The sequence below is a fragment of the Zosterops lateralis genome, assembly GCF_965231275.1.
Source record: "Zosterops lateralis genome assembly, chromosome: 6".
NCBI classification, from domain to species: Eukaryota; Metazoa; Chordata; class Aves; order Passeriformes; family Zosteropidae; genus Zosterops; species Zosterops lateralis.
In genome coordinates, this window is record NC_139761.1 from 14509257 (window position 1) to 14536786 (window position 27530).

The window sequence follows — 27530 nt, forward strand, 5'->3', positions numbered from 1 at the left end:
AAATAGACAAAAAAATTCAAGCACTATGCTCTCTGCTTTACAAGACTCATGAGTAGATGAAGCTCAGGAATTTAGGACAAATTTCATCCTTTCTACTAAGAAAGGTCTACCAGAACCAGAGCAGAAGGGAAGGGACCACCTGGCATTTAGCTCTTGGGCTGGACATTTCCAGTGTGGTATGGCAAAGGTGTTCATTAAAAGAAGCTGATTAAAATCAGTATCAAATCAGTATTTGGTCTCACTCTTCCTGTTGAGTATAGCCAAATGCCATGGCAATTTGTTAGATTTGTTAAATACTAAACACAGAAATATCCAAGGCTACAGGAGTCCTGCAGGTGAATTTCATATAATTTCAGGCCAAAAAAGCAATAACAAAAATAAATGTGCTATCATATAACCACTGTTTTTTCAAATGCTACTTTAAAAAAGGGGGCCTTCCTGAATCCTGAATTGCTGCTGACCTTTGTCTTTTAGGAGCTGCAGTCTCGTGTGCCTCATGGTCAGCGTCTCTTTGAGGACCTCCTTCATCTTCATCCTGTCATTGGAAGTTCTGAAGACATGGAAGAGCTGCGGTACCAATGGATGCTCTACAAAGCCAAGCTGAGAGAGTCCATCACTTCCCCGGTAGGTGACAACACACAGACCACAGCTCTGAGCTCTGCCATTGCTCTGTCAGGTTGCTTCACATTGCTGGTCTTACTTCAACAGCATACATGTGTGTCTGCTTAATTAAAGTTGTGTGCTTTTTCCCTTTTTAAGCTATGCTCAAAATATTTCTTGAGATGGGAGTTTCAAACAGCAGCTTCATGCAGCTGGGAACTGAGAGGTGTTTGTGTGTGAATATTTTGGATATGTGCCTGGTTTTGGGCACATGGATTTCTATTTTTTGCCCTTTCTCCACACAATATTCTCCATAGAGTTATTTTTTGACAGTTCCTGCAGTAAGAATATATTCACTGTTCATTATTTGTGTCTCCTGCTGTGAGACAGAATAGTCACTGACTGAACTGAATCAAAGTGACTGTGCACAGAAGGACCTAGTCTCTTTTGAAACTTTATAGCCTAATGATTTGGAATGAAATAAAGAGGAGGCATTTTAATGCAGAAAGCAAATTACTAAAGAAGTTACCAGGTTGTTTCTGTAAGACATGCTAAGGATGGCAGAATTCATCATCACATATAAGATGTTCCAGGGCATGCTAAAGATATTCCCATGTTCTTAGCATAAACATATATAATTATTAATTAATATTTTTCTAGCTTAACTACTCACATTATCTGAGCAACTTCAAGACACTGTAATCAAAGGATTAGAATTTATAGGTTTGCATTTGGTACTGTCTATATACAAGTGCTTTCAAAGGTTTCTAAACTTGAACACCTGAAATTTGAGACATTTTAAAATTTTCTGCCTTGGGGAACCAAAGTTTATTTTAAACATGAATCCTTTAAAATACATAGAAGGTAAGCATGACTTTTATTAATAAAGAGCATATTTCTGTGTTTGGCATTGATTGTAATCACCAAAACCTTCTGTAAGCATTAACATAGTCAATAGGTGTCAGTAAAGTCAAAGCTATTGCTGAGAGAACTGCTCATCTGATTCAAGTAGTGAAGAACTTAAAAACATGTCATCTTTCTGCCTAATGTCGTTAAAAAGCCCATTAAAAAAATCTCCTGCTGGTTCACTCTGTCCAGGTGACCATGAATTTGAAAGAAACGTCCCTGTGTGATGAATACTCATTTACAGGCTCCTCTGGGATCTTAACTTCATGCTTCTTTTTTTTTCTTTTTTTTTTTTTTTTTTTTTTTTTTTTTTCTTTAACAGGGTGCTGGATCTTTGGAGGAACCAGACAGATTCAGAAAGGCAAGACAGTTTCTTATTATTAAGCTAAAAAAAATGTTTGAGCAGATACTTTGCAGAAAATTATTTTAAACTTTTCTAAAGATTCCTAAAATTAATTTGCTTATTAAGAGCTACTCATAAAGAACTTGTTGATTTTCTCCAGATTTAAATGAAAAAAAGTAATACGGAGCTTTTACTCTTGAGCTATGAACTAGGCTTACTCTATCTCTAGAAGCTAAATATCCATCTCCTGGGAGAGGAGGGGAACTCAGTTTTTATATATATCATATATGCTATATGATTTTATTTAATTTTTCAAAAGAGACTAAAAAAGAGCCAAAATATCTCTCTTAATGATATAGCGGTTAAGTGCCTAAAATAATTTTGAAAATGGGACTTCTTAAAATTCTTTAGAAAATTCTGAAAAAAAAATGCTTTGGATCAATCAGCCCACCTTCTTTCTAATGCAGAAAGCCAGAGAAAGTCAAGAGATTTGTCTAATACTATTAGATTAAATCCTTATTCTAAGCAATAGAATTCCTATTGTGATGGATTTTCTTTTTGAAGTGATGACATAAGAAACAGAAGCAGTACAGGAGATGATAAGGAGAAGCTAAAAGAAAACAAAATACTGCCAGTTTTTTATTAAATCAAGCAGCACTTCTTATCCCATTTTCATAGAGTCAGCAAATTTTTCTGTCAAAATTTGCTTTGTTTATAGACACTGTTCTACTTTGTACTGTCATCTCACTTTCCATTTGTTTTTAGAAGGAATAAAATAAGGCTTTATTTCCCAACACAAAGGAGATTGGATAAATAATGTGTTGCAGGATCATAATCACTTAGTCATTTTAAGGTAAATCAAAGCCTTGATTTCTCCTGTTGCAACACCTCTGTAGAAGAGACCAATATTTAAAGGGTGCAGTATGGTGCACGTCAAGCATGGCTAGAAATCAAGACTTTCCTCATTCTGCTGAGATATTTCTCTAATACTCAAATGCGGAGTAGCAGCTCCAGTATTTTTACCCAGCAAAGTACTGAACAATTTTAAGGCAGTTTTCACACTTTCCTCAATAGTTTTGGCTGCAGTTCAGCCTTCCTGAAGACCCCCAAAGACTTTCCGTTCTTGCCTGTCTGGCTCAGTATTAATTGTTTCATCCAGTAAGGTCACCAGAATTTTTCAGGCTGGGAAAACAGTATGACATTTTAATACTTGGTGTAGAGGCAGCCAAACATTTGGTAGTGCTTCTTTTCTCTAGAAGAGGCTCACAGGGATATTCCAGAAGACTGACCAAGGAATTCTCTGATTTCGTGTTGTTTGATTGGGTCAAGTTTGTAGAGAAAAACAAAAGCCTTAGGCATAAGCATGTCTCCACTACAGTTAGATGCCATTTTTAATTCATCTGCCTCACCTGCCTTGGGGTACGTGGTATTTATTCACCCTTAAATTCTCTGGCTTAGACTAAAGTCTTCAGTTAATTTTCAAAGATACTGGCTTAACATAATGGCAGGCAGCAAACATTTGTCAATTAGGCTTACAGCAAGAGCACAAAAAAAAAAACCCACTCTGAGTTTTTAATAGCTACTGAGCACAAAGAGAAACAGCTCAGGGTGGAAGGGACTGAAGAAAGAACTGAAATAGCTCATAAGCATGAGGGAAATGGCTCCCATTGCACTAACAAGTGATTTGCAGTTTCCCTTCAGCCAGTACAGATGTTGCTGTAACTTATACCCTGCTCACTTCAGTGAGGTTTCGCTGACCTCAGGGCTTTAATTCTCTATTTAAACAGTATCACTGCAACAAGAATCCAACTGCTGGAAGCAGAAGTGTCTTTTTTTTTTTTTTTTCATTTAGGTTTTATCAGGATGTGAGATGGTGTTGCCATAAGATTTTTGAGCACCCCTTAAGAGAGCCAGAAAATAATGTTGATCCTTTTTGAGCATATCGCTTTTTGGCCTAAGAAAAGAGGAAAACTAGGCCAACTGCAGAATTCTAGGCTATGCAGTTTTTACTTTAAATTCAGATTTAGCATCTAAAATGTGGCTAGAAACGGAAGAAAGATTAAGCAAAATATTTCCGTATGCATGAATATCTTTTCAAAGCTATGATAAAGGAAGCTGACTACCCTGAAGAGAATGGCTGATCTCAGGAGTTGGTGTCTGCAGGAAGTGCAGATGGCTGCATCACTGTGCTTGCAAAAACCAGTGAGTTTGCATAAAATAGGATCAGGTTATCTAATTTGTCAGCTCCCTCGTGCTCTTGAATCATAAAATCAGCAGAAGTGGCAGAAGTTGAGGTATTTTTGGACTGATCTCTGCTTTTTGCAGCACAAGGTCCCCAGTGACTCTGCTTGTCTCTCCTGTTTGAGCTGTGAATATTTTGCAGCAGGAGCAGATCAGCATGGAGAAGGGGAAGACCCAGCTGTAACCATTCTCATTCGATTGCCTTCTGATTTTATTCCATTTCTAGCCTACATGGCCAAATGTTGGACAGAACAAAGCCTGCTCCATGTATAGTAATGTGGTTTTTTTCTGATCATTCATCCACTGCTGAGGACTTTCCCCTGCCGCTGGTGCCCTTAGGAGCAGAACAGCCTAATGATTGTGATGTGAGCAACTTCTTGTTGATTAACAAAAAACAGTTGCAGGAAATTGCACTGGCTGCAGCGAATTTTTAGCAGGTGCCAGTGACAGCCAATGTAGATGGATATTTCTGCAAGGTACCTAGCACACTCAAGAACATAATCAAGCAAGTGCTCAATAATAACTATGATAAATGTTATTTTCAAAGGTTGGCTCCCAGCTACCTGAAAATATTCCATGAGCATTCTTAGCATAAATAGGAAGTGGAAGGCTCATTATTTACAGGTCTAGGTAGCGCTGTTTGATTTATTTTCTCAAGTGCTCAGAGTAATTACAATTCCTTGCTAAACAAACACTCTGGCTTTATTGTTTGTACAAACAAAATAATTAGAATTCATTACATCAGCGGTCAGCTAATTGCTTCCTTTGAGATTCTGCTAAGAGTAATCTGCTGTAACATACAGACAGAAGGAACATGTAATTTAATCTTATTTAGAGACACCATTGATCTGGAGTCAATCAAATTAATGCAGTCATTCAGGAAACTGCAAAGCAAGAGCTGCCACAGCTTGCCAGGAAGAAAACAGTAATGTGGTCTGCTCTGCCCAAGTGCAGATATGATGGGAGTTCCTCCTGGCAGAAAAGCAAAGCATTCTGTGCTAGTGCCTGTGGTAGTGCTGCCTCTCTATTGAAACTGTGTGGCCCATTTGTTTTCCTCAAGTCCTGCTCAGTGTTACGCACTCAAAATCTGTACAATTCCAGTCTTAGTAAAATGAAAGACTTACTAAAAAGTGTATTTTCCTCAGTTTTCAATACCTCTTTTATAGATAAAGATAGTATCTCTCTCTTATTTTTTTTTTTATCACTCTGCCTATATGCCTGTGCTTACCTGTTTTAGGAATTATACCATTACCCAAACAAAGGAAGAAGGGTATCTTAGCATTAAAAATTAGCAGATAGACTTATTTTCTCCCTATAGGGATGTTTGCTCAGAAAGGAAACTTACTAAAAAAAAATCCCCCAAACACCCCACCTCCAGAAAACTCCTGACTGCCCATTCCTAACTCAGAGCCCCTGTTAAGTGTGCTGAGCCCGGCAGCAGCAACCCCTTTCTTTTCCAGCAGGCTCACAAGCTTCTCTTCACATTACTGCACCTGTGAGACTCCCTGCCTGTGTGCTCTTATTTCTGTAGGTTTCATGTTGTTTTCCAATTTACATTACAATGTCCTCAAATGTTAGGTATCTGGGGCTTTTTGTTTGTTGTTTATCTGGTCCTGCCACACTTGTGCCTTGCCAGTGCTCTCTGCTGGTGCAAGGAGGTGACATTCTGCTTCCCAGGACACCTGGTTTTTACTTTCTTCTCATGCTCATGTGGTATTAGTTAGGCATGTGGTTTGTGCTCCATGCTTTATGCAGAGAGATGTGTCCTTTAGCTGCCTGCCATGTTGTGAAGTATTTGCAGATTTTCACCTAGGAGATAGTTTAGAATGATTTTCTCAGCAGATATAATTTTATGTCTTAACTGAAAGGTAAAGAGAGGGAGAGATTTGTTGAGCAATAGCAGAATGCAACAAGTTTTCAGTATATACCTGAAAAAATGTTTTTAACACAACTCTAAAAGGCACTGTAAGAAAAACACTTCTAATCATTACCTCTGATTTTTATACCTATTATTTATTTAAAAGTAAGCCATCACATTTTTACAGTATTTAAATAAATGCAAATATATTCAAATTATGTGACTGCTGAAAGAAGAAAAGTTTGATCTTGACTTGAGAGAAGTCACTGGCAAAGCAGCTGGAAACGTACATTGTTGACATGATAAACCAGCTCTTGATGTCAGTAACTTCTTCTATAAGTTTCCTAATATTTTGTCTTTCTTTCATTCTTTATTCTTTCTATGCTTATTTTAATTAGTTTATTTCAACTTGCAAGGATGAGTGGAAGTTGGAAATTGGGAAAAGTTGTTTTACTTTCCTGCCTTCCTTCATACAGAAGACTGAGGTCTTCCTCTGCTTGCTTAGGTCTGGAGAATTATAGAAATCAGGGCCACTTTAACAGATCAGGCTGTAGCTCTTGTGCTGTGATATGCTTCTCATGGAAACATGTAATGGTGTATATGCACACAGAAGCTAACCTTCATACATCCTTGTGTGCCACAGTAGTATATGACGCAGTGCTTAGTTATAAGTGACTTTGCAGCAGAAATTCTGAAATATCCACCATATGTGGCTGCTGAAACCTCAGATATGAACTGCTGGCTGGTCCTTGTTTTCTGTTTCTTTTAAATGAAGCCTCCATCAAAGATTCTAGCTTATCCCCCAGCCATGTTGAAGTACTCCAGAATCTTCCCTAAGGAAGAAAACAGTCTTTAATTTGCCTGTATACTTAACTATTTACATGCATATGCTTATGCACTTCAGAATTGAAAGGAACATTAAGGTTGCAAAGGCAAGCAATCTGAAGATGGAAAATGTCAGAGCTAAAATTGCTTGTATGACTGCAGTTACCCTCTCTTCAGCATTCTGGTTCATTCTGATAGCTCTTTATGCAAAGGAGAATGTTAGCACAGGGATCAGTGGGGTCCCAGGCCCCCCTTACTCATTCCTCACTGCTGGTTGCCTACCCTGGGCAGTGTTTGCTTTTAGGAAAATACAGTTCTGAACTCCGTGTCTCACTGTCCTTTTGCACAGGCCACGTAACCTCTAATCAACAGAGGCTGGTCTTAGTTCCTGCTATGGTTTATGGAATTATGCTTTGCCCAAGAGCATGTTGGATGCTCAGTTCTGTGGTGACAGTAGTATCCAACTCCCCTAAATTATTTCCCTCTTGAAAAGGCCAGCTGTGATTTGCAATGTGTTGTTTATCTTGGAGAGAGACACTCATGGCTCTGAGTTGGGAACTGATGAGAAGCCCAGCCAGCTCCAAACTATCTCACACTGAGGTAAAAAAAACAATTTGCTTTGGTTTGAGAGAGCAGCCTGTGATCCCCCTAGAACTGATCTTTTCTTGTTGTCTATAACCTGCCTCTGAGAGTGAAAGCTGAGTTAGTACCCAGTGGTATCTCAAGTGGCAAAAACACAGGGCCTCTAGGAGGCAAAATGCCACTGATAAGGCAGCTGCTTCACCAAAACAAGTGGTGATGCTTAATACTCCTATCCAGTCATACCCCTATCCAGGATGAAAGGAATGTATATGGCAAGCTGTTGCAGCTTTCCTGGCAGCTCTATTTATTCTCAGAGGAATAATGAAGTGGCAGAATCCTTATCCTATGTAGGTGATACTTTCCAAGGCCTATCTATTCTTCCTGTTAAGAAGTTCTTCCTCTGTTCCTGTTGCTGTAGTTTAAGCCCAATATGTTGTGACCTTCCCACAGTGGAGGTGGGCCTGGATTGATCCTGCCTAGGCATTTAACTTAGGGTTTCATCTCTTCTTGTAGAATGAACTAGGAGCCAGGTTCAAAGCTAACATAAAGGATGTGTTCTTCGTGCCAGCTGGAACTCCTTGCTAAAGAATATTGAGGGCTCTGTACAGTTTGTGTAGGTTTAAGGGGAAACTGGACAAGTATCTGGAAGAAAGATTCCCTGAATGTTAAATAGATGAACAAGTCCTGTCAGGCTCAGGAAACTGCCTGAACTGAAAGTAGCTGGAGGCTGAGAGTATTAAAGAGAAATTATTTATGCATCTGTGCCAACTGCTGTAGAATAGAGGATACTGGGCTGGGTACAGCCCTGACACAAAGTGGAATGGCTGCTGGTGTCTGTAATGTCTGTAGGACACCAAGTCATTGGTCTCTTTATCCCTAGGTAGAGCAGGAGTTTTCAGGCAGCAGTGCATTTCTCAGGAAATACTCTGAGGTAAGAGGAATAAATCCAGACTAAATATTTTTTCTCTGCTGGATCACTGACTCAGTGGTGCAGGTATGATTTTTGTCAAGCACGCTGGTGACATACAAGCAGCAGCAAAACTCTGCTAATGAGGCTGGTATAAGATGCTATATTGCTCTGCTCTCTCAAATAGCTAGATTAACTGTGTGTTTCCTTATATCCTGGAATGTGGTCAATAGCAAACCAAGGGGGGCACTGATTTTTAGTAAAACACTTCAGCGACTTACACAGGAATATTATATAGCAAGTTCTAAAGTGCTTTTCTGCTGTTTCCCATCCAAGTGATTTTTCACGGTGCATTTGGTGAGGAGTTATTAACTGCAAACAGATTTAAGTTCTGAGGACTCCCTAGATCTAAACTGATGCTTGTCATTCAAACGCCCCAAGATGAATCATGTACAAATGTGAATGTTCACAGCCAGTGCAGTTCATTTGGAGCAAGCAGGCATTTAGCATTACACAAAACACAGCCGTCCACCCCTTGACAGTCCTTGCTTGTCCTTGTATTTTGAGGGAGAAGGGGGAGTACATTTATTCTTGATGGTGAACTTTAAAAGTATATTTTCTTTTTAAATGCCAACCTATTCCTTTTCCATGTGTGTTTCAAAAATGTCTCTGACACTTTGGCTCCATACCCAGGTATTCCAGCTGTTATTCTAAGATGGTGGAAATTAAAATTCTGTTGACTTCACTGGAGCTTTGCCAGTTTTTCTCAGAGGAAGATTTGATTTCAGAATATTTAGTGGATGCTGTATCTGACACATGCACTGCAGGCACTGTGGGTGCTGGGTGGTAGCTGTACTGATGCCAGTAGCTGGAGTGATTGGGAAAGGGAAATTCCACTGTGCAGCAAGGGTTGTGGTTCCAACCTTCTCATCTTTCTCATCATCAACCTTCCATCTCATATGGAAATGATATATTCAAACTGTCTCTTGCAAAGGTGGAACTGTGTTAGAAAAGGCTTTCCTTTGCTAATCCTGAATGATGTGCTAAAGGGTTGGAAGTGTCCTGACTCCAGGACTCTGATCACTTTGAGTCCAGTAGAACAGAGATTTGAACCTTGGCCTCCTGAATTTCTCTTTGGTCTCAGGTCACCACATCCTGAAAGCATCTCTTTTTCACATCACAGATCTAAAAAAAATCTTGACGTACTAAAATTGAAGTGCTATTTTTTTCATACTCAGTGCCTCAAATTTTCCATGCTTTTTCCACATGTATCATCTTTCCTATTAAAATTTACTGTGTCTCCTTCAATTCTTTTTTATCCTTGTGGCAGTTTCAGGTTGAAACTGGGTGGAAATTCCAAATTAGTGTGGTGGGTTTGGTTCTCCAGTTTGAGTTTCCCAGCCAATGCACCAAATAATGTGGTGGGTTGAGCACTGGCCAAATGCCAGGGCACCCACTAGAATCACTCCTTTTCTGCTGCAAGATAGGATTAGGAGAAGAGCAAAGCAGGCTCGCAACTTTAAAGGGTAAAAAGAAAACTTTATTTAAACAGAACTGAAAGAAAAGGAGAAAAATAATAAGAATCAGAATAAAACTTTTAGAACACTTCTCCTCCCCCACAAGCTTTTCTTTCCCACTGACAACGTACAGAGACAAAACTTAGGTCAGTTACTATCTCTAAAATAGTCTTTCATCAGTTCACTTAGGGAGGAGTCTCTTTTCCTGTGTTATGGAGACTTCTCTACAAGAAACAGTAATCTCATGCCTTCAATTTCATGAGTAACAGCTGCCCAGAAGTCTGCATTTGTGAAGTCCCTCCCATCTCATGCAGCCTCCCCACAGCTGCATTCATGGGCTATGTCAAACTCATGGGGTACTATTTTTAAGGATGAGCTGTTCAAAAGCAAAGGTTCTCTTCATCTGAGATCATCTCTGGGGAACAGAGTTCTTCTTTCCCTGGGGGCAGAGGGTCTTCATTGCTCTCATCTTCCTCTCTCTGTTCAAGCTTCCCATGAGATCACAGCTACTTCAACATTTACTTGCTTCAGCACGAATGCCTTTGCTCATATCTGCAATTGAGCACTCCATCTCCCCATACTGTTTCCATGAATTAAAGGGCTATTTTTAGTGTATTACAGCCCATCACCATGGCCTTACAAAAGAATTGCAGCCTAAGACTAAGGCATCTCCTCATTCTCCTCTCATCTGGGACTTGACTCCTTTTTACTGACCTTGGTGTCTTTATGTTGTTTCTCTACATGTCTTCACTCTCTCCTTTTCTCTCAGTCAAGAGAGGATCAATGTTCTGCAAGTTTCACTTGTGCAATATCTTGCCCAGAAGGTTGTGATGGTTTCTACTGGGCAGTGGCTGAAGCAGTCATAGTGATGGATTTAGTACTACCACAAAATAAATAAAAAAAAATAAAATCATCAATTGTTCCAGCAAGCACAAAACAATGGAACTAATATAGGTTTCATGTCACAACAACTTGGGCATATAAGTAATGAATCCATTTGTAAGATACCTGACCTTCACAGACAAATAGTTCCTGATCCTAACTTTTAGTTGTTCCTGTGCATAATCCTGCTGCAGAGACTGAAATTAATGATAAATCTCCTGTGGATTTCAGTGTTTGCAGGTTGAGGTCCTTATTTATTAAGGGTTTATCATTGCAAATTTGCTGAAAACACCAAACCCTCACAGCTCGTGTGGGCCTCATTTTCAGTCCTGCAGAGGCATCATAATACCATGTTTTCTGTAGCTAAGTCATTCCCATGACAACAAATGGAATCTAAAATACAAGATTCTGACCTTGCTGTGTGATCAAACGAAACAGAGAAGCTGGCATCAAAGACAAAAGTTCATTGAACACAAATACCTATAAACCCAGCAAGCAGATGGGAGAGAAGCAGCAGATTAAAACAAAATATTTCTCCTTTTCTGAAGTTCTACCCCAAGGTAACTGTCCCTCCATAGATTTTCTAATGCTAGGATCTGCTATGGTTAGCCTGAGTATCCTCCTCTGCAGAAAGCTCCAAGCAGAGCAAATGAGAGCTTGTTAATACATCCATTTTGCATTAATTCTTTCTGGAGGATGAGTTGTGAAAAGCAATAGAATTTTACAGCTTCTTCTCAAAGCAAGGCACTTTGAGAAACAGGATGAGATTGAAATGTTATTTGAGTTGCATTAATAGTCTTTGCTATAGAAATCAAGGCAGAGTCAGTGAACTGCTCTGAACCAAATGCTGGATTGGTAGAAGAATCAGGGTAGGAAAAATATTAGTGGCTAACTGGCAGTGTGGTCATCATAGGAAACCAGTGACAGTGACCATAAGATACCTGCTCCCTGGGCTGTGGCAGGAGCAGAGACAAGGCACAACTGGAAACATTCACATTTCTCACCAGTTCATAGGCAGAAAGACATAAGAGGGAAGAGACGTGTTACAGCTGGCCTGGCAATGAAAAAATAGTTTCAGATTGAAGTAGCTTTCAAAACGAATTCTAAAGGATTCACAGCAGTAAAACAAAAGTTTTAGGTGTTGCTAGGAAGACTGGTGGTCCTCACAACTATGTCAGTGAGAGGTGGATTTCTAAGTCCCAATTTGAGTTTGTGAGAACATTTTTGAGAATTCCAGGTGTAATGAACTATTGAGCAGTCACTCTCAGGATCCTACCCTGTAACAACATCAGCATTAAGACTTACTGTGCTTAGTGGTCTGACAAAGAGCATGGTTTCAATTATCCCAATGCAGAATTAACTCAAATTGGATCTTCCACTGACAAAGTTACACCTGTTAAAGTCTACAGACTTGCTCATGGATTCTGGTCTTTTTCCTTATAGTTAGAATACTCTGATAAATGTATTTGTCATACTGCTGCATATTATGGATGCAATGGAGAATTAAGAATGAGAAATCTTGGTCAATGAGAACAGAGCTGTGAATGACTGTGCACTGGTTTACACTGAACACACCAAGAAGTGGCTGTTTCATGGCATGGCATGGAGAAAGATTTCAGGCCCAGACTAGAGAAGGGAAAGTCTCATTAGTACAGCTACTTATGCCTTGTACTTTGAGGTCACATTAGGAGCAGATGACATCTGCAAGGCAGCCAGGTTGGTGAAGCTTTGATTTCATGAGTAAATAATCACTGTACCAGGGATCTTGCCCAGTGGTGCACTAAGTCAGTCCCACTCACACCCTGGCATGTACACTTTATCCACTGACACTTCAGTGTCCAGGGATCTGAGTTTTCTTTGGCCTCAGCGAACAAATTACAACCCAGATACTGTGGGCCATAAATGATAGAGCAAGCAGATGTTGCTCTGCTGCCTCTACATCTGCCTGACACAATAATTAAATCTCATCAGCCATTCAATATAATGGAAGCAAACCAACTACAACAGAAGGATTTTGCAGCACAACTGTCTTGTGATGTGTAACTGCAGCTGTATATTTACCTCTGAATTAATTCTGTAAGCATTTATATGGAGTTACAAGGGACTGAGTAATTTAGAAAGCAGTGGAAGAGATCATTAAAAATAGTGAAAGGCATAATTACTTTCTTCTACCATCAATCTCCTCCGTATCTTCTCTGCTGATGTTTCCCATGGACTATTTATGTTCATTATATTACCTTCTTGCTAAAATTATCTCAGGTTTCATTTCCAGGTTGGGAAAAAAGGCAACAGTGCTATAGTGGGACAAAGGCATTGCCTGTTAAACACCTCATAGTGGGCAGAAGCCCTAATTTTGCTGCAGGATTGATATTGCCTATGACTTGAATAAATTAATTTCCTTTTGTGGAAAATGTGGGTCCCATTTCAGTGGATGTTCTGTGCTGACATTTATGATGTAGGCTGGTACCTAATGAAGCTGATTAAGCACTGCATTTATGCTCGTTGTATAAATCCTCGTTTGATGAAATAAGTGGGTTATTGAGCCCTTTTTATCAGATTTCTTTTCAAGAGGGTTGGGTTTTTTTTGGAAACTCACACAGTTCAGCTCATTGGCAGGAGTTACCCAGGAATCTTGCCAGTGGAAATCTCCCTTCTTAATTAATCTTTTCTGAATTTTGTAGCCATAGCTATAGTCCCTCCTGGTCATGCTAAACCAGATCAAATTTATAAAGTTAACTGAGCTACTCTAGGTTTGCACCAGCATAAAGAAAGGTGCAATGGGACTCCTTTATGTGTGTCCCCCAGGGCTGCAAAGAATAGATGTGGCTTTAATGTCTCCTTCACTATCAGTGTTATGTTTCTATCACTCTTTTGCATCACATACAGTTTTAAGCTGGGTCTGGTAAGGTATAAGGTATACTGAGGCAGACTGCACAGTGGGGCCTTTTTTCTGACCTCCAATCTTGTAGACCCCAAAGCCAATGCATGGTGCTGGAGGGCAGGTGACTAGGAACTGGATAAGCTGCAAATGAAGTTCCTGTGTGCTGAAGGAGAGCAGAAGCTGTTCCTCTCTTCCAGGCACCAGAACTCTCATTTTACTGACTGGAGAGTAGCAAACACAGACCTTTTGTGCACTGTGGTGGCTGTGAGGGGACCAGTCAGTGACTTGGGCATGAGAATGTGTAACCACCACTTTGTAACTGGAAAATGGGCTTGCAAGCAATCGTTTTCTTCTAGAAAGTCAGCAGTGTTTTCCTTCTAGAAAACAACAGTTTCCAGCAGGGAGAGTTCTTGAAAATAATGAAATATTCTCCTAAAAGACATAATTTAACTTCAGTCAGCTTCAGTGTGCCCAGCACCCAGGCTGGATCCTAGGCCAAGGATAACAGGGGCTGTTCTGACCTTCTCCCTGGCAGTTTGATGTATTTGAAATAGACCTCCCCAGTAATTTATTCTTCTGAGCTGCTCTTTGGTTTGTGTTTTGCAGAAGCGCTCTGGAGGCGTGTGCTCGTACCTGCACCGTGTGTGCCGGGCAGCGCTGCCACTGCAACTGCTCCTGCTGCTGCTCCTGCTCCTGGCCTTCCTCCTGCCCCTGGCAGAGGAGACCCACAGCTGCACACTGGCCAACAACTTCGCTCGCTCCTTCAAGCTGATGCTGAGATACGAGGCCCCACCTCCTACGTAATTTCTTGATGCGGCACGAGGTGACCGGCAGAAGTGCAGACTCTTTGTTTTTAATTGCCACTGTTGTAGATTTTAGAGCTTCTAACATGGCCATCATGTCAACTGGATAGATCACATAATTGCAACATAAGATTAATCCACTCTAATCAGGTATTTGAGCAAAATTAATATTTTTACAATTTTTTATTATTGTATTTATAATATGTATATAGAGATTGTGTATGTATATGTATATATATATATATATATAAAAAAATGCATATCCGTGGTCAAACTAACAGCCACCATCTACTCATCATCTGTTTAAGGACAATTCTGCAATGTTTCTGCCATCTTTCAGCAAGCAATACTGAAGGATGGTGTTGTTGTGGGATTTTCTGGGTGATTTTTAAAATCATATTTTTGTTTACAACTGAAGTCAGAGCAAGTATGAGAACATATGGTCACCACCAGAGTGTGAAATGGAGAGCAGGCACAGTAGAATCATGTTGGAATACAGTGGTTGACATTCAGCCCAAGGAAGATTTGGACTATCCTCTTTGAAATCTTGAGCTGGTTTTTCAGTATCTCAATACAGGGATTGCAGAAGCTAACAGAAATATCTCTACTGACTTCAGTAGGAGTGGGGGTGGACCTGCTCTTGTTCTTATTTTTTACCAGTTTTCCAATTACTGTATTCTCCAACCCACCTGAATCAGGAGAGGTGGAATACAGTGGGAAGAAGGCTAGAAAAAAAAAAAAAAAAAAAAACAGAATATATTTTTTTTAGCATCTCTCTAGCAAGAGAACTTTTAAAATCAGGTCATAATTTTCTGAACAAATTTATGAGCACTGAACAACACCTTGTATCACCAATCTTGTCTATAAAAAAGAGTGGGGTTTTTGTTATTTTTTTTCGTGTCTATGGGGTTTTGTGGTTTGGTTTGTTGGGTTTTTTACTTTATAAAGAGGCATTTGGTAACGGACTATAAAGCCTGAATAGTGGGATGCAGCCTGGCTCAGTGTCAGTAAAGCAAAACTTGGAAATACTTTAATAATACCACCCTGGAAACAAGATTCCTACCTAGGATTCTTTTGTATTAATGGTTTATTGAAATTGTGTAAACTGATTGTATCAAAGACAGTCAAGTATAGATTTTTATCTAATCCAAACTGTAAAATTATGGCAACTTGTAATCTATTTACCTAACCCTATGCCTGATTTATCACATTTTTGAATGTACATTTTAACATTGCCTTTTAATGTAAAAGCAATTCTCACTTCAGATTCATGAAGCCATTCTTAGTGCTGTTTTACCTAATTAGTTCCTGGGAGAAAAAGTAATTTCTAAAAACTTATGCCATTTCTGAGATCTAGCCCTTATTTTTGCATGGTTTTAGCCACAGTAGTAATCATGGGGAAAAAAATTAACAGAAGAAACAGTTACTTTCCCTCTCCTGGCTATATTTCAGGAGGAATTTCTCTTCTGCATATCAGTATGGGGTACTTGGTGTTGTTTTCCACATAAGGTCTAAATAATATTGTAGCTGACAGACCGAAGGAGGAAGGCATTTATTTAATAAAATCATTAAAGTTCTGTTAAAGAAGCAAACTTGTGTAGAATCAGGAGGCATAACAGCACAGAGCTCAATTTAGGCACAGGATTAGGAAAGCAAGCAATGTGAAAGAGGAGCAGCTAAACATAGAGAGGAGAGGTGTCCATCAATTTGTAAAGCCCTAGAAAAGCAGTCACAATTAACAGAGAGGACAAGAGTACAGGCTCTGTGGAGGAAAAAAAATCTCAGAACTTTTTTGGCTCCCCCTCCCTGCTACAGTATTGGTACTATAGCATATTAAACAGCTTTTCTTCAGTTTTCAAGGTTTAAAATGGGGTGAGTAACAGGGCTTCTACCAGTGTTCTGAGGAGACTCTTCCACCACCAGGACTCTGACCCTGCTCCTAAAAATGTTTCTGACTATACCAGCTTTGCTAGTGTTGGATTAAAATGGCAAAACTCTGCTAGAAGTGTAAAGAAGAGTGGAAATTAAAGGAGAGACAGCAGGGATGATGAAGATATCAGTCAAAGTGCAAGGGGAGCATGGAGCAGGAGCTGAGCTGATGTGGGTTAAAAGCTGACTGACAGGAGGTAACAGAAGAGCTCTCAGAGCAGGCAAGAGGGACTGGAATCAGAAAGGTGAGGAGAGTCCATGTATGCTGAGCAATAAGACATGCACTTTGGGAAGAGAAGGAAGGCCTGTGATTTCTTTCATGAAGGAATCAGATGGAGAGGAGCTATAATTTGTCAGAGAATGGGGCATATTAATTCCTTCTTTGCAACCATTCTTTCTGGTGGCAGAGGACATATCTCCTCCTCTCCTGATTAGCTGTGCAAGGGCCATGCACATTCCTCTAAAAATTGCTGCCAGAGCCCTGAGGGAAGAAACCCCTGTAGCTGCCCAGCAAGGAGTTAATCATCACACACACCTCCATGTCAAACTAAATCTTCCTTTAGAAAAGAAGTGTGGGAGAAGAGGGGCAGGAACAAAACCTGCTCTGTGTGGTTGTGGATGTGTGTAGGTGTGCACACACCTTTCTGTGACGTAGCTACATTGCAGTTCTCTGGGTTTTGCTGAGCTGTTCCAGGTGATGGAAGTAAAATACTAATGAGAAAGTAAAAATAATGAGGAATAATAAAGCTGCAAATGGAAATCAGTAGGGAAATAGAAAAGGTTTTTCTATGAAAGCACAAAATCTCGCATCAGATTTCTTTCTGCCAAGCCTTTCTATCTGGGTGATTTGTATGGGTTCACAAATGCACTTGACACCATGGGAGTGTGTAACAGGGAGAAAAAAAATTCTGCACTGAGGATCTTACAAGAAGAACTGCATCATCACCTTGATGTCTCAGTTTGTGGCAGATTTATAAAACAAGAACTGAAAACTAAATTAGAAACACACTTTTGCTGCTGGGTTTGCAATCAGTTTATTCTGTATGTCCCCTGTCTGTAATCTTGCAAAGTTTTGCTTTAAATCTCAGTCAATCCATTCTCATTAACTTAAATAATCTGAAAATCTCACAGAAGTGATGAATATTTCTACTTCTTTGCAATGAAAACTACCCAAAGCACAGGACTTTATTGTTCCTATCACTGAAAACAGTTTAAGTCTTCCATAATGGCATTTACCTCACCTGTCCAAGGCAGGTATGAGATTTTTCTGGCAAAGAAGGAAAGAAAAAAAAATCACAAAAGTAAGCTTGAGATGTAAATGTGAAATTTACTTCTTTTTTATTCTCTTGTGTTGTTTTGGGGTTTTTTTTCTAAAAAGCTTGTGATACTGATTCCTGGAAGCGTGTGTAAATATTAATCAAGTCAGTAATTGGAGTAATGAAAACAAACTGCTCAGTCCAGCTTCCAGGAAACTGTACAAAGCTCAGATTCCTCAAAACACAAACTAAATCGTCCTGTTTCCAAACCAGTCCTTAAAATCTTGAACCCAGTTCCTCATCTTTGCTTGCACATGATTTGGTGCATATATGCTCACTTTTGTGCCTGTAAAATCCCCAGCTCATACATCTCTGACATCCACATGTAACTGAGATGTGTTATAGCTCAGGTTCACACTGGGGCCACTGCCTTAAGCCTTAGCTTGCCAGAACATGGGATGCACAGATCCCTGGATGTGTCTGCAACTGAAGACTTTTACTGTTTTGCTCCAATCCAGGTTTTAGCAGCCACAGTCAAAGGGTGCTAAAACTCTCTAAAACATACCTGTTTTATGAATATGTCTGAAGTTATGAGTGGTTTGTGCACCTGGCCTATACTCCATGCAGACACCCAGCCTGTTCACAGAGCTCTGCCCAAGCTCTTGCCTGCACTGTTGGACCCAGGAGTTGCTTGACCACATTAATGACCCTGCAGTGCTGAAGGCAAAATCCTGCACTCCATTGCCCATGCATTACAGTAAGACATTACCCTAAGGCACACTTCAAACCCAATCTTTGGCATGAAAGCAAGCCTCACTTGTAAACTTTAATTGATTTTGAAGCCTGATGCTTTCCTGAGAATTTTCCATGGCAGCAATACACTGAAGTAGAAAATTGCTATTGTGCCCCATGTCTATTAACAGCTCTTTCTCTGATTCCAGCCAGCAATTTAAATGGTATTAAATATTATTTTTATATGCCCTCTCCAGAAATATCTGTATGAAAAACATCTTCTAAGCACATACATTAAAAATGTTGTATTCCTCTCCTAGTGCTTGATCTCCAGAGCAGTCATGATTTCTACCAAGTGCTACTTTATTTGTACTGACTGAGAGACTTAGAAACTCAAACATTTGAGGCTGTAAATAAAGCTACTAGGCTAACTAATAAAACCACCTAATGATCACTGAATAATTTGGACAGCTTTTAGAATGGCTTTATGCTTCTCCTTAATCCCTTTTGTTGGAGTATTTGTAGACCTTGCAGAGAAGAAATGTCTCCAAAACATGGCCATTCCTAGATAGACAGATGGTGTTCTCTGCACATCAGAAGAAACAGTATTTTCTCTTTAGTTGCTCTAGACCTCAGGAGTTTGCTACATCTGATCTAATTTTCAATTTTAAATAGGGAATATTTTACTTTGATGTATGTGCATAGACATCTCATTAGCACTAAAGAGATTTGAAGAGTGAATTAATGTACAATAATTCTTTTAACTTGTGTCGACAAGAGAAAACGTTGTCCTCTTTTCTTTAGAAAAAAAGCCCAACCAAAACTGCTGTGTGACAGAGGTTCCCAGACCAAACAAAGCCTTTTGGAATAACTAAAGATTACAGACTAAAACTAAATTATCCACCATAGGAAAAATAGTTTTGCCTTTCAAGAAATACTGGTATAAAACCTCCAATAAACATGTCTTTGCCAGGCATCACAGATGTCTTTCAAGTCATAGGTTATGTACCCAGCTGGCTGTAAGAGCTGCTTTTGGGCACTTTACACCCCTTGGACAGTATCATTTGCTAGACTGCAGCTGGAAACAAATTTGTCCATAGAACCTATACCAGCTTCTGCCAGAATTTCTGGGGGCTGTTCAGGATATTCTTAGCAATTCCCAGATCACTGGCCTGCTCTGAGCCATTACAAGTTTATTGCATTAATTTATCTGTCAGCAGTTGGCAACTCTCAGAAATCAGTTTATTAAAATACTAAAGATAATATTTCTGGGGCAGGCAACATGATTCATTGAGAAATCAATCTTATTATTTTTGCCATATTTTTTAAAAGATATCTATTGGTTATACTGGAATATAAACAGGTTAGTTGTAGGTATTGGGTAACTGCAGGATGCTTTAGGCACAAGGCATTTTGACTTGTACCTGTCCATTTAAGAATTGTGGGATCATGTTGCACCTGTTAAATGGTAAAAGAAAACAAAGATTCTTGAATTTAAAAAAAACCCAAACAAAAACAAAACAACAAAGCAGAAGGGAATAATCTGTCACACAGTTCAGTTTTTATTATCTCTTTTCTATCCAATTTAAAATATGAATATGTGTCTACCAGAGAGTTATCAGTAGATGTGGAAAATAAGGAATATATATCAGGAATATACCAGTTCAAACTGTAGCCTGAATGGCAGTTCTGTTCCCTAACCTGCTTCAGCAAATGCCAGATTTTACCTCATTGTACCTGTGAGATAACAATCTTCCTCCTGGTAATTGTGAGTAAGGTGAAACTGCACAGCTTAAGGTGCCTCATCCCAGTGGGAGCAGCAGGACACATTAGTTGTTCCAAAGGCAGCCTGATATCCTGATGCAAGGGAGGAACATGTAGGTCTGGCAGAATGAGAGCAGTCCAGGACTAATGACACAGGAACAAGGACTTGCCATCCTGCTCTGCCAGACAACATTTTGACAGCGGCCGTCAGCACAGTTCAGCTTCATGTCCCTGACTGTGGAAGGAGGCTCCCCCCAGGGTGAATCACTCCAGCTGAGATTTGAGCCCTGGAAGTGGTTTTTTTTTTTTTTTTTCTTTTCATTAAATACAGAAGAAACTGCTAAATTAAAACCCCTCAGTGACAGGTTAATGGTAGGTAGTGGGTGTTGGTGCTCCAGGAAAAGATACAGGAAATACTGTTATAGATAGAAAGCTAGTCATGATGGTCTCTGTTCAATCCTCGGGAGGCAGAAATGCATTGTAGAACTGAAGTGGGAGGTTTTCTGTTCCTTTTCAAGTAAATGTCAGGCGTTGTCTTTAGTCTTCTGGATTTGGGGGGCAAGCCTATTCAGTGCCTTACTGAATGCTAGTGGCTTTCTGGCTTCAGAGCCATTTACATCAGCAAGTTCCACATTATTCCAAGTTGTGTAAAAAAGGTATTCCCCTGAACTGGTTTTGGATCAGAAGCTTTTTGTGTGGGGATGGTTTGATTTTCGTTCTTTTGGCCACTTTGTGTTAAATCCAAGGAAGCAGAAAGACCAGCACTACATTTTCCAGGCCATGTTTTCTTTCTTTCTTTTATGAGAGCAGAGGAGATTCAGCTTTGCTTCCTTTCCAAAGTAAATTACCCCAGTACTTTATTCTTTTCCTATTGCAGTTCTTCCACAGCCTAGGTCATTCCTATCACCCGAAGTGTTTCCAGTGGCTGTTCTTCCTCAGTACCTAGAGCAAAATATCTGGTCCAATTTCAGTAAATTTAAAATCTAGAAATTTCTTCCTCCCTTGCAGTTCCTCCTGCAGGTGCTCTGTCTGTTTCTGTTGTCCCCTGTGTCAAACCAGCCTTCATCACAATCTGGAGGGACTTTAGCCCTGGCCCATCTCTTCCAAGTCTCCTGGCCATGTCCTGCCCTCATCTGCCTTCAGTTCTGTCTCTGGGACTGCCCTTAATAGTCACATCTGCAGACAGGAGTGTGAGGGTGTCATTTAACAAACAGTTATTAATAATGAAAGCCTCGCTAATAGCATAGCATAGCCTGCCCAGAGCCTTTTTCTCTTCTCCTCTCTAAGCAGGTTTTGATGTATAATCCAATTACTGTGCAGAAAATTGCCCCTCAGTCAGCACAGAGGGTTCAGCTGCAGCTCTTTTACCCTCACATTGTCACTGCTGGGGTGAGAGCTCCCAGGTGCTGCTCAGCCAGGCTCTGTGCCCTTGAGCTGCCAGGAGTATTCCACTGTTGTTGTTATAGACCCTAAATAAGCCAGAACCCTTTTTTTTTGACCTGGGGGAAAAAAAAAAAAAAAAAGAAAACTAAAATGATCGCTTTTAACAAACTGATTTCACAACTCATTTATCAGACCCTATAGCAAGCCATTTATTTTAGCTCCTTTTTGCTCCATGAAAAGCTGTGTGTTAAAAGGGAGAGGTGAGTTTGGAGAGCAGTGCAACTGCCCTCGGCAGCACTTTGCTGGGAGGCCTCCCCCTGGAACTCGGGGGTAGGAGCTGTTATTCCTCCTGAAGTGATTCCCATCTTCAAAATCAAGTTATTTCTTTTGTCAAGTGTAATAAGCACTGAACACCACAGACTTTGTTGCACTGCAGATATGAATGAATGCCTCTGTATGGTACTTTCCATTGCCATGAAATACATATATGTATGTATATATATGTGTGTATATATATGTGTGTGTGTATATGTATGTGATGGGGAACATAATTTGTAGAAGCATCCATCTTTCCCAACAATAATTATTGTTCTACTTAAAGAAAAGTGACATTCCACTTCAATGTAACTTTTAAGTGCAGCTCTTAAGAGAAAACGTGTCTTAAAGGGAAGCTGGAAAAGTTTAGAGGTACATGTTTCAATGAGCTTTGATGAGAACTAATAAGCTTTGAGTTTGGGTTTCAGTCTTCAGGGTGAAAAGCACCAAGGTGATTTTTCCATCACATTCCCAGATCAAACCCTGTAAGAATTTAACCTGGGAGGCATTGCTTGAACACTGGCTCTTCTTGAAGGTGTTTGGATGTTTCATTTGCTGAGTGTGTGTCTGTCCTCAAACTCCAGCCTCCATTTTGTACATGGGCTTGACTGGAAGGCAAAGACACACCTTTGTCTTGCTCCAAGACCCTGATGGTAATTTTTGCCTCAGTAGATGTTTTCCCTTTGATCAGTTGGACTTTCAACGTTTTTTCCCCTTTTAATTTGTGTTAACTGAGTTTATCAGGTGATTCCAGGAGGGCACACTCTATCTGGCCAGTGTCAGAGCTTCCCTTTCAGCAGCATACCTTCTTCCCATTTCTTTACTTGAATGTACTGGACCACTGTGAAGCAATTACACAAGCAATAACACAGGTGTTGCATTTTTCTGTCACTGCCTTTCATAAGACATAACTCTCCATTGACACTGAAAAGTGGTAGGAGACCCAGAAGCTGCATCACTGTTTACTGCCAATATAACCCATGTCCAGTGTTCTTACAGGGGTCCTCACTCCTCAGAGCAGTGGGCTGTCTCGGGCTCAATTTAATTCATAAGCCTGGATTTTGAACTGTTTTGGATCCTTTCACCAACACTCCATCAATCTTGCTTCCATCCGTTCCTGTGCTTTTGTTTAGTTTCAAGCTAGAAGAAAGTTTAAAAAAATGTGCTAAGACTCCCATATAGGGTGAGTAAATATCCCATTTATTTCACACAAATTGCAACAAAATGAAGGGATTTGCTCTCACATTGAACAGAATTAATAAGAAGTTCTAACTGATAAATTCAATAGTTGTTAAGAACAGCCTGGAGCAAAGTTTCTGCAATGAAACTGTTATCTGCTTTTAATTAATCTGAGGTACATTTTGCCACCTTCTTTTAGAAGTGACCTGAAACCCAAATGTGAATTCTCTTTAACAGGAGGTTTATTGGTGTGAATCTAGATTTCACCAGCATGTCCCATGTTAGATCACCCGCTTGTGGGCACAGGGAAAACCAAAGGCTGTTCACAAGAGAAACTCATATTATGAATGGTTTTAAAATTCTTCAGAGCTCCTATCCACTTGCAAATGTCAGTAATGGAGAGGATACAAAACCTTCCTGTGAACCCTGTCATTTTGCATGTTGAAATCCTGGCTTGAATTTAGGTCTCCACCTCAGCTTTTGTAAATGTTAATATTCAAGTAGAACAAAAACCTTAGAGGCAATTACAGCATGAACATCTCTTCTTGTTTATGTATAGTAGCTGATAGCAAAGTCTGCAATGATCTGTGTTTATACATGTGCTGTACAATGTAACAGTTGGGTACAAAATACCTTTTAACTGTCACAAGAAAATAACTGGATTGATGTCACTTTTTGCTTGTATGAATAGTTATTTGCCTTGCGGGGACCAGTTCCACTTTTGTCATGTTATTTATGATTTTTGAATACAATTGTGATAAATTAGGCTCATTTCTAAGGTAAACAATACTGGAGCCAAGCAGCTGTTTCTGTACATGTGCATGTTATCACAGCTGATATCAAGTCCAAGTCAGACTCCTTGCTTTGCTTGGACCTTTCTTTAACCTTTCAGGCTTATTCAGGGAAATGTGGACCACTCTATTTTCTTATTAAAAGTATGGCTTTGTGAAAAGCTGAACTTATTTTTTAAATCCTTTCTTTTCTGGTTCAGAAAGACTGTAACAATCATATTTTTCTAAACTGCCTATTGCTTGTGTTGGGAAATTATATAGAGATATATATTTTGCTCTACAGATTTCCGTGTACTTTTGGAACTCTTTGTTTTCATAGATAAATCCTCCTATTTGCTAGAATTAGCTCAAAAAGCTGTAAGCTTCTGTATACTGACTCTGTGAAATTCTATAAAAACACAGCTGCATCAAAAGACTGACTTTATGTTTTATGTAAATTGTTAGAGCTAAGTCATCCTTAGTGTTATGCCACGCAAGATGTACGGAAAGAAATCAGGTCATTGTTTTGAAAGGCTGGACATTGTTACGTCACACTGCCTAAAAAGTCCCAGATGAAAGTCAGGAGAGTTTATGCTAGAAATGGTACCACTTTGGGCCCTTAGTCTGTAAATTTCTTTACACAGTTTAGAACCTTATTTCAAAATTAGTCCCATGAAACTTCATGGAAAATACTAAAAATAAGAGTCTGAGATGTGTGAATAGCTGTGATAGAATAAGGACCTTTTCTAATGAAGAACAGGGCCCTTTAAGTAGTTAAGAGGCTATGATTTGATTATTTCAGGACAACTTTTTGTGTTCTTTTCTGAGCTGTGGAGTCCTCCTGTGTATTGTGGATTTATTCCATAGCTGAAATGCCAGATTAAATTGATTGAAGCCCCATGAGCAGATGAACATAATGGAAAGCTGCAGTGAAATATTGCAGAAAATGGCCTGATTTCATTCTTCAGAGCAATAGTTAAAGTAACTCAGCCTTGGCTTCTTTGCACCTGTGAAGCAGAGACCCTTGTTTTGTACCTCAGCTGTGGTATAACATGGAAGGATTTCTGCTCTCTGCTTGGAAAATACTGTCTATTCCTCATCCTTGTCAAAGCATAATATTTCCCAAGTAAAAAAATCTGATTCTTCAAGACTCATAGGGGAGTTAAGGGGCAGCTGGAGCCTTCTGTGATCCAGCCACATTATTCCAAAAGTTTATCCCTCGATGAAAAATAAAATATGATGTGGTTTTGCTGTTTGCAAGTAGGATCAAGAGTCTGGAAATTCATCACCCCAAGCCCTTGCCTGTTCTGTGATGCTTCACTGTTACCAATGAACTGTGTTGAATTGGATTATAAAATCAGAGTATTTTATTGCATGTGTCCTTTTTTGAAATGAAAATATAGTTGTATTTGATGTTGCAGTTATAATGCAGTAAATAAACACATGTGCATTTCTTTTTAAGGACTAGTAGATCATTTTGGGTGGTGGTTACACATTTTTGCTCTGCCATCAGAGGCGTATACACATTTTATACCATCAGAGTATTTGGGCTGACCTAGAAACAACCAGAACAAGTGAAGCAAGGATAAGATTTGCTGCTGCCTACCTCTCTGCTCAGATATCACTGGAAGATGGCTGTGCTAAATGTAGCCACTTCATTCTAGTCCTTTGAGATTTAACAGAAAATGTTAGCTTTTGTGTAAGTTATTTAAATATAATTCTGCTGGACCTGAAGAAAACGAGAATTTGCTAAATCATATTATGATTCAGTATGATTTCTTATGGTGTTGCCCCTGACACTCTCTATGGGGTTCTCCTCAGTCCCAAACCTGGTAAGACAAAAGAGAGTTTCTTGGTGAACTTTGGGTTTGAATACCTATCACATGTAGTGAGGTAGCAGTTTATTGGTGTAAACTCTGCTGATCTCTCTGAAGAGCATGTGTGTATGGATGCACAACTCTCATTAGCATCCAGGTAATTGCTGCTTTCTTTCCCTTGTGTTATTAGACAAAGTCTGCCAGTACCCCTGATATCAAAAGGCTCCACAGGCAGTTATTTCTGGACAGGTAGAAAACTACTACAATTTTTTGGTGAAGCTGTGGGTTAGGTTCCCTGTGGCTTTTATGAACACACAGGGCTTTATGCAGGTCTTTGACTTCTCTCAGGAATGTGAACCATGTGATCCTGTTCCTATGAGCTGTCTCCTGCTAAACCCCCAAAAGTACAAATGCAGACACCTCAGCTGATCATAGCTGTGTCAAGGTTGGAGCAGCAGCCCGAATTCCTCCCAGGAGAAAACAGGATAAAACAAGCCCAGGGCTGTAGGAACAGCAGATTGTTATGGTGGGACAGTCACATTCCCACTAGGGCTACAGTTGGTGCACAAAAGAAATTTCTGGGTTTACAGGTTTTTTTTTTCCTTTGCAATGCATTTTTTCATCTTGCAGTTTGTTTTTTGTGGAGCCAGAAAGTATCCTGCTTTGTGTCGAGCCTGTTCTTCTGGAACCAGCAAAAAAAACTTGGGGCTTCATTTTGTCCCAGACACTGCACAGAGACCAGGAAAGGCCTTTGTCCAGCAGAGAGGAAAAGTGCCTATGAACAGATAAAATAGCTCATGCTGGTATGGGGAATGAATATTTTGTTGATCAGGTTCAGCCTGCAAGCAACTCTACAGCTGATTGGTGGGAGTTGGGACAGTCAACAAGAATTATTATAAACACTTTTAGAGGACAATGAAATACTCCAGGTAGTTATAAATCTCTTAAGTCATATATTACTGCAGAAACACCTGTTTTAGATAGCAACCCTGCTGCTAGAGGATGGAAGTTTAGGTTGTAGCAGCAAAAGGTGGCAAGTTCAATAAATAAGAATAATAGGGTAAGACTCTCAAGTGGAGTAAATCAGTGTAGCTTCATTGAAGCTGTTGGAACTAAATCAATTTACAGCAGTAAGAATCTGGCTTGTAGTCAACAGGGATTTTACAGAATGTTTAAAAACTCTCCATTTAGAGAGTTCTCTGCCTTATGTCTGTGCACTAAATCGTATCCGCACAAAGTCCTTGCTGGTATAATGAGGTCATTTCCGATGTGAGCGTTTATTATATGCTTAGGTAAATTAAGGGGAAAAAAATACATCATTAGCAAAGTCTTAAATAAAGGATGGAGCAAGGTTAGCGAGTGAGAACTATTTAAATAAAATCAATCTCAGCCCTGGAGAGTTAATGGGGAGTGGCTTTCTATGGAAAAAGGCTGATGGTGTGTTGATGCTGCACATAGAAGCTCAGCAATACAGCCATGAGAGATTAAAAGCAGGGACTGAGGGGGTTTTTTTCTAGGCTAATATTTCAAGCTTTCTAAACTTCATTCTGTGACATACCATGAATGCAGCCCAGGTTTCCAACTTCAGAAAAATGCTCTGATAAACACATATTGCTGGAGCAAATGAAACTGAAGGTTCATCCGGTTTTACTGTAGCACTCGTAGTATTAAGAGGGATTGTAATATAATCCTCTTCAATGAATAACCCTAACAGATGTTATCAGGGTTGCTCTGTACGAGCTGTGGACCTCTTGCTAGAACTCCCTCTGTGGAAGTCCAGTTCATAAATTGTCCTAATGGGCTGCCTGCCTCGTCCTGCTGCTGCCGCGGCATGAAAAGGAGGTGGTTACCAGCGGCCTTGAAAGCCGGCATTATTCCCATCTGCTTCTCATTACAATACTGCTAAATATTTCATGCTTTTTGTTTTACAAACAAATAAGAGCAGAACTAATCTTTTTGTTTAATGTTCGTTGATTGACATTTCAGGGAGGAAAAAAAGTTTGGGGTTTGTTTTGATTTGTTTCTTTACTTCAGATCTCT

The 27530-nt window shown here is 39.7% G+C and overlaps 1 protein-coding gene across 3 annotated transcripts in view; it reads left to right on the forward strand.

The window, feature by feature from the left end:
• SYNE3 (spectrin repeat containing nuclear envelope family member 3) overlaps positions 1-25134 on the forward strand; it is a 65558-nt gene extending 40424 nt beyond the window's left edge. For all 3 annotated transcript variants that reach the window (XM_083864500.1, XM_083864499.1, XM_083864501.1), the window contains exons 16-18: positions 475-624; positions 1829-1867; positions 14149-25134. In XM_083864500.1, coding sequence (XP_083720626.1) covers positions 475-624; positions 1829-1867; positions 14149-14346 — 387 coding nt within the window. In that variant the 3' untranslated portion in view covers positions 14347-25134. The remainder of the gene's footprint in view (positions 1-474; positions 625-1828; positions 1868-14148) is intronic.
• Positions 25135-27530: the final 2396 nt, after the last annotated feature.